This window comes from Buceros rhinoceros, unplaced genomic scaffold (genome assembly GCF_000710305.1).
Source record: "Buceros rhinoceros silvestris isolate BGI_N320 unplaced genomic scaffold, ASM71030v1 scaffold85, whole genome shotgun sequence".
Classification (NCBI taxonomy): domain Eukaryota; kingdom Metazoa; phylum Chordata; class Aves; order Bucerotiformes; family Bucerotidae; genus Buceros; species Buceros rhinoceros.
The window spans coordinates 1-8,303 of NW_010412068.1; the positions used below are offsets into that span (position 1 = coordinate 1).

Consider the following 8,303-nt stretch of genomic DNA (forward strand, 5'->3'; position numbering starts at 1 on the left):
GGCAGGGGTGGGTTTGTGGTTTGTAGAAGTACTATATCTTCTTCTGGTTTAACCTCTGACTTTTACCAGAAGTCCCTGATTATAGCTGGAATTAGTCTGATCAGAAATCTGGGGTGTTTCCTTTCACTCAAAAGGCTGCAAAGTGAAAAACTCATTCTGAATAAAACCTGAACTATCTGCGTATGGACAAACTACACAATATTAGCAAAAATTCACATGGCAGAAATTAAAATCTAGAAAAAAAATAGTTTTGTAGTTACAAATCTCCAAATTATAGATGACAAATGCAGAAATATTCAGTTGATATTTAATATTTTTTTCCCATTGCAGAAGATATATTCTTACTTTCTACAAGAGATGAGAGAAACCCGCTTGTGTATGGAGTCTTCACTACGACAAGGTATGCATTGCCTCTGGAAACAAATACTGAAGATCTTACTCAGGTGTTTTATTGCAGCCTTCACTTACTAGATCCTCATTCCTGTGAGCAGCGAGAGACTGCTTGAACAACGCTTGCTATATTGGGACTGTAGTGACTAAGGACAATATTTTCAGAAAGAGAAATAACACATTACGTCCCTAAACATTTGTGTGCCTGACTTCTGAGAATGATTGTAACAAATAATGAAAATTTAACAATCAAATGCATGCTAGTTTATTTCAACCTCATTTAGCTGAATTTACAAATTTCAGTCATATTTATTGGGTAACCAATAGATACTACTTAAGACAAATCCTTGCTGTGAAGCATTATTTCTGTAACCAACAACTTGACATCAGCTGTTTCCTAGAATCAAAACACACTGTACTCTAAAATGGTATTTCAGTGTTTTTTCCGAGAGGAGTTGGTGGAAAAATAACCCATCTTTATCTCAAGGGGATAGCTTAATTAATGAATGAATCTCTCAGCTGTAATAGTGAGGTGTTTTATGTAGAATTGTCAAAAAAGAGATAAATAATTCTTTCTTTTGCCTCCAGAATTGTATCATAATAAGGACTAATCAAGTGCTGAACAGTATGAGTACAATGAAGAATTGCCAAGACACTCTTTAACTCTGAAACAGCCGCCACAGTGGTTTCATAAACCACATTAAACATTTAAAATTGACTGAAATGTTGCACAATGAATGAATTAAATATGAAGTAACTAAAGTATCTGCCACTCAACCACCTGGAATGGAGTTCTTTGGAAAACTGAACTATTTGGGGTTTTTTTTTAAGAAAAATCCATTTTTAAAGAAAGGAAAATACTTGGAAAAGAAAAATACTTGTTTATTTCTATCTCTTTTTATTGTCAGTCCAATACAACTTGTAATTTACAGGTGCATCACCCGTAATATCATTAATATTTAGACTTCTAGATGTGAACACAATGTAAAGGAATGTCTTTCATTTGCAGAAAATTCTAATCAAAATAGCTAATAAATGATAGGTGGAAACTGTCAGCTACTAGAAAAAATGGTAGTCAATCAAGTGGTCCCAAAGGCTAAGTCCAGGTTTCGACAGACCAAAGCTTTAAAGTGTGATGCCAGTGACTTTAAATATCTGTAGTGATCAGACCCGTACAGATTGTCTGTTATTTAGCACCACCTCTATTAGCTCTTGGTGTAGGATTGATCCTAACCCCATTAGACTCTGTGCAATTAGTTAATTCACTGAGGTATGCACTGAAGAGGGGTTTACAATATGCATATCAATCCATCTTCTTTTTCAGCTCTGTCTTCAAGGGCTCTGCAGTTTGCGTGTACAGCATGGCAGATATCAGAGCTGTTTTCAATGGCCCTTATGCTCACAAAGAGAGTGTGGATCATCGGTGGGTACAATATGAAGGTCGCATCCCATATCCCAGACCTGGTACAGTAAGTGTCTCCTTAATTACATACTTCTATTTTTACTCAAAAGGAGTCATACTTCACACCCCTCCCCGGACTGGTAATTTATATTTTCCACTCAGGATGTTTCAAATTATCCTCTCAACCCATACCCTTCTGTCGACAGCTCAGACTTCTACCTACCCTGTAGGTATATAAATACACATTTTTCCATGTCTCTGAGATAACATTGTGTCCAGACTGTCTATTTCCTGATTGTCTCTCATATTGTTGTCTCCTACTGTACAGCTGTATTTCTATCTGTTGGGATCACTTCATAAAAAGCCAAAGGCATTTCTTTATAGAGTATTAAGTTATGACGAGGTATTTTATTTGAAGACTTGTATTTCTGTAATCTTTGTGTTTGTGAAAATGTGTATGTCCTTGAGATATACACATTGATTCTGTTACACGTGTTTGTGCATGTGTCGTGTTTTGAAGTAAAATACAGAGTTAGTTGCTGGAGATCTTATGCGATAAAAGGTAAGTGATAGGAAGAACAGGGATGTTTAATATCTGGACACACTTCTAAAGAGGAATATTTGGAAGAGGTATTAAATAACCCTTCCCCCACTTCTGTCTTGACATTAGCATTTGGAAAATCACAGACCTGCATCAGAGCTGAGGAAGAAAATGGTGTTTCCAAAAAATGCATCTACTTAAAAAAAGTCATCACAGCTTTGGGCAACTCTTCATATGTAGAATGTAAAAGAGCAATGACTTAAGAATAAGTTAGATGTTATCCAGGATAGTGTTACATTATCTTGGTCAGGTACTAGGCAGCTGCATAGATCTAGCCAAGTGCTGAGCTACTGAGGTTAGACTGCTGCTGGTCTAGAAGCCATCTGGGGGTTTCTGCACTGTTTCTCTGGCATCAACACTGGTGTAATCTTTGCTTCAAGCCATGTTATCAAGCTTATTTTGATCTTTTCACACATTTCCTTCCATATCTGTGTTTTCTTCTTCATCCTCCAATGGACCTAATCACATGGTCCAAGCCCATGCTGTTTCCTGCACTTGGTGGTTCCAGGCTTCAGCAATTCAGGCCCTGAGCTCTGATTCCCTACTCTCAGCTGTAGGCACATCACAAAGGGCAAGTCTCTCTATAAAGACTAAGGCAGCTCCAGAGACTGATTAAGCCTGCCCAGGATCTGTGCTGCTGGAGCAAATGTGCTCCTAATTTAGAATATTTAGGGACTGCAGGCTTACACATCTCTCTCCCATGCAGAATATACAGTGTTCCCAGAAAAAAAAAAAAGATTATATTTGATTTTTTTTTAAGCATGTGCAACTTCATTACTCATTAAAAAGTGCAGCTTTAAGTATAAACACAGTGCCAGAGAGAACAATAGCTGGTCCCATGGCATCTAAAGAGATTAAAATAACTCTCTTGAAACAGTCAAGAGTGCCCCATAAGGATGAACACTCTGCACAGATAGACGGGTCATAAGCTCATTGCATTTTTGAGTGTATTAGCCATCACATGGTTGAGCGGGGATTCACAAGGAAGGAAATATGTCATGCTGAAGCATGCCAATGCTGATATATATCACTGATTTGAATACCTATGCTTTTAAGTATTTTAAAAGTTGGAAGGTTTGAAAATAAATAGATATTTTCTATAAACTGCCCCTTAACTCTCCAAATTCTTCCTTTAAGCACCCAGTACCGGCTCTGAGAAAATGCTCTAATGAAAATCCTTAGGGCATCCACACTCAATGTGTTTCTGTAGGAGTCTGTCTGACAAAAGATTGAGAAGGGAAGTGGATTTTATTGAAGAAAGCTCTCAGAAGAAAGATATTTTTAATATTTGCTATGTAGATAAGGTAAATATATTGCTGCATATTAATTTATCTTGTGTCTTAGAGAGCTTGACTGGAACATACTTCAGGCTCAGCAATTTAATATAGGATATCCAAAAAAGCAGACTCATGCTATGCTCTCATAATGGGCTGTGCCAAACCTCTGGATATGGACAGATTTAGGCTGGGATCTGAAGCAGCAGCACAGTGCTCAGAGACAGGAAGAGAAGCAACACACTACACCTCTGCAGAACACTGCAGGGTGAGTGCTGACGTGCTCTTCCTTAAAGATTAATTTCATCATTTCTTGACAGCAATGAGGTAGTTCAGGAATGCTCAGAACAAAGCCTAAGAGGGATAATCTGTCCTTTTTTGAGTTGCTAGAACTTTTTTAAAATTTAAGCTCTACCTGCTGTCTACAGTTAGCATAACCAGCACTGCCCTGATTTTATATATCTTATATTTTAAGTTACTGGTGAAGTCTAAAAATGGCTATACTAGGAAATACATTTCTTTTGATGTTTGGATTTGAGAGAGGCATTGACTTCCTTTCAGCATTTTTACAGAAGCAGGCGACTGCTTACCCTAATTTAACTTTGTGCTCAGCTGCCTTTATCTCCTAAGTAAATAAAGCTGTTCACTATAGAGGCTGTGACCACTTTGATATTGAAATTTTGACAAAATGCTTCCTGTGGCAATTTGTGTAGGAGATAAAACTCCCAACATGACCATGATATCATGCCTTCACAATGCTGAGTGGCTTGCGGGCAGCAGGAGCCCCCGCCTGCCTGGGGTCCTAGCGTGGGCTGCCTGCCCTCTGCTGTTGTTGGAAGACCCTTGGACAGGGTGGCTGGGATCTCCGGCACACACCACGCCACTGACGCTGCAAAACATACAGCTTTTTCACTCAAACTTTTCCCAGTGGTATTAAAGTGCAAGTGGAAATCATGGGAATTAAACAGAGGCAAGGCTTCAAATCTATTTCAATTTGGAAGCTAAAAAAAAAAAAAGAGAGAGAGATAGGAAAAACATGTAGCAGGCAGCCCTGACGCAAACCGTGATTTGAAAACCAAGGGAGCTTTTGCTCTATCTTCTTTGACTGTTTAAAAATTGGCCTTACATATACTGCAGCTGTCCCCAGATAACAAACCCGGTTTTCTTCTAGTCTCTCAGGATTTCACCCAGAAAATTATCTATTGATACAGAAATCATCAAGGACTTTTTTAGGGTGTTCTGTGTTCTGAAACTGAGCTTTTATAACACTCTCCTAGTAATTACAGAATACATTTGAAGAAGATTTTTAGTGAATTAGGAGGAAAAATAATTTCTAGCTTATTTAGCTGTAACCACAGCAGTAGCAGAGGAACCTGTAGTGCCTGTCTGGAAATTCCGATGGGGTATATAGGAGACATCCTCATTTCACTGATGGTGAATAATTGTCATTGAGATAAAGTTTTTAGAAGAATGTCAGTGTCTGAAGATCCAGATTAACACTAAGTCTGATCCACTTCAGAACCCAGGACCCTGCTAACCAAGGCAACATCAAGTATTTTTGATAGATTTAGATATTTTACTAACTGATTTGCCAAAGGTTCAGAACAAAGCTCTGACACAGCAAAGTTAGATTCTTGCAGTATGAATTACTTCTTAGGTACAAGAAGAAACAGCTCAGCATGTGGCTTCTGGCCCTTTGAGGAGTTTTATGTCTCACCTCTTTCCGCTCCAGATCTGAATATGACCCCGAGCTCCTGAATTCTTTGTGTATTTTTCTTAAAAATCATGTTCCCTTACAAGTCCCCAGGTTCTCCTGTGATCTTTTTTATCTTTTTCTCTCTGTTGCTTTTTCTCCCTTTCTTCGGTGAAACCCCTTCCTTTATTTCTTCTGCTAATCTAGTGCACAGGCTGATCGGGACATGGTGTCCATCCCAATGGCCTTGGCTGAGCCACAGAGAAATACTGTCTGCCAAAAAAGCCTCCCCCTGTCCTCCTGCCTCGTCAGTTTTGCTGCTTTAATAAATGTGTTCATAAAATACTGAGGGTTGCACAGGTTTCCCGTGTTATGTGTAGACTTATCTTCCTCTTTCACCTGATCCTTTACGGGATAGACTGCATTCTTTGCTTCTCCAATTCCTCTCTCCTTTGATCTCCCCACTGTAATTGGGGCTGCTTAATTAAACGAAATGTTTTGCTTTATGGGTTTACTTTCCAGAGAAACCTCCTCCACCTTCTCTTACTTATCAACCTGTTTTCCCCAACATGAATCACCTCTCAATTCATAGCAGCCTTTTGAATCCCAGTCACCTTTCCTGCTGGCAGAGGTCAGCAGAGAACTGCAAAGCGCCACCTGCAAAGTCAAGTTCACTCACCTAGCAGGTTTCGGCCCAGTTAGCCTCAGATTAATGCTCTCTTAAGTTGGCTTTTTCCTATTCATACCACAGGTGTATTAAACGGAAAAGCAATACTAAGTGCTCAGGGCAAATCCTGGGACAGTGTAGAACAAATCTCACACATCCAGTGGGATGTAAACTCTTAAAAAAAATGGGGACTTCAGTTTATTTGTAGGGACTTTCATGTTAATTTTGTTTATGCCTTTTGTGGCTGGGGTGGAATGAGTTTGGTTTCATTTAAAATTTGTGCTGTTTGTCTCCTGCAGAACCTGACTCATTCACCTCTCCACTGTCCTCTTCCAGGATTGCTCTGGGTATCTGCTAGCATGAAAGTTTCCCTTCTGAGTGTCCAGTCCTTCTGGCACAACCCATCCGTCTTGTAGAGAAGCACTAAGGCTTTTTGCAGGCTTATTGAAACGCAAAATGTATTGACACTACAGAGAACAACTCACATGACATTTAGGCCACTCAGAAACCCAAGTTTCAGAACGGCTTATGGTTGAATCTCCAATGGTGCATAATTGCTTGTGCCCTGCTAGTTGTCTCTCAACTGTCATCTAATCCATAAACCTATAAGCTAACCTATAGCTCCTCAAGACTCAGACTTTACATCTTTATAAATTCTATAAATAAAGTTCAATGTTTTGGGTGCTTGGGAGGTCCCCATTTAACACAGAAGTGACTAGTTGAAGATCATTGTTCTGTTTCTCTGCTTTTTGCTTGATGGATCAGTGATAAGAGAACTTGTTTAGAGCTTGGAAGACTTTATGTTACATCATAGCAGAATGCTAACTACAAGGTCAAGTCTCTTGCTGGTTAAATATTTGTTCACGAGAGGTTGGGAGAAAAGGACCATATGGTTAATTCATTCCCCCCAAGGGAGTATCTGGTGTTTAAGTTCCTACTGTATTTTAAAATGGAGAGATTTTAGGAGGAAAATGTATCCTTTCCCTTCCTGGATAATGTCTGAGCAACATTCTTACTACTTTTCACTAAGTTGAGGGGTAATTATCCCGTTAAAAGTGAAACACATTCAATAGGAAGGAGCAAGCAACTCCCAGGATGACTCTGGTCCATGCAGCTGGAATGGATGGCCACTGCTCCTATAAGGGAAGCTCAGACTAAGACATATAATTCCCCAATATAGGAAAGCTTTAAGAGATATTTTACTCCTTAATGTTTCGCCTTGGCTACTTCAGACGCTCACAAGAGAGTGACTTACTGGTGTGGTGCTTGGTTCCCCTTGTGAAATGCATAAAAATCCCCAGCCCAGACACTGCAAAATCTGCCAAGCAGATGCCTGCTGCACTCAATGTTATCAGGTCCCTGTTGTGTATCTAAGCCTACGGGTGTTTGAGTCTTGTTAAGTGGGTCTAAAGCTCAATATGACATGTCACACTGAAACTGGGATTTTCAGCACACCTGAAATAGAAACCCTTTTGAAGCTCACAGGGAACAGCACTAAGTTTTAAAATTGTCAGTAGACAAAAGCACTGCTGAACAAAAAATGCATCATTAAATGAAAAGGATATTTTTTTACACATCTTATAGCTTGGTTCCCAAATAATTGTCACCATTTTAATAGGTGTTAGATCCTGCAGCTCCTACTGACTTCACTGGATGGTGCGAAGCTCTATGCATCTTGGCATATTGGAGGTTTATTTAGGAGCCTAAATTCTGGCACCAGCTTTTGAAAGTCTTGGCCAGGGTTCCCACATAATGTTAACACGGTCACACCGTATGTCTCGGTATTGTGTGAGATCTACACATCCAGCACTCTGCTAAGCTGCAAATTTAATAGACAAGGAAAAAAAGAGAGAAAATCTTACATATGTGTGGTGTTGCTAGTGTGTATTTGCTTTTATTTGAGAAAGATTAGCCTTAATTTACCACCTCCTGATTATATTTGGATATAACGAGGGAATGAAAGACATCTTTGTAGACCATCTTGGATCAGGATTTAGTCCATGGTGATTATTGTCAGATTCAGCTCACACAGAAGGCACTGGGAAAACTTTAACTAACCATTGAATTGATTCTTAAGATGTTTTGTGCCACAGAGTTTATACACCAGTGGAATAGAGATGTCCTTAGCAGATGTTCCTGTTGTGGTTTTTTCTTTCTTTTTTTTTTCTTTTGTTTACTTTTCATTTCCTAACATTTATATTTGTATCATGTTATCATTCACAGCAGTGAAGGACTAAGCAGCTTCAGAGGAATAAATAATATGGGGAATAAGTTTC

General features: G+C 39.1%; 1 protein-coding gene across 1 annotated transcript in view; it reads left to right on the forward strand.

Moving 5' to 3' along the window:
- Window positions 1–330: 330 nt before the first annotated feature.
- SEMA3D (sema domain, immunoglobulin domain (Ig), short basic domain, secreted, (semaphorin) 3D) overlaps window positions 331–8,303 on the forward strand; it is a gene marked incomplete at its 5' end in the record, with an annotated part of 36,314 nt that continues 28,341 nt past the window's right edge. The window contains 2 exons of the mRNA XM_010136211.1: window positions 331–400; window positions 1,715–1,859. Of these exons, the coding sequence (XP_010134513.1) occupies window positions 331–400; window positions 1,715–1,859 (215 nt within the window). The remainder of the gene's footprint in view (window positions 401–1,714; window positions 1,860–8,303) is intronic.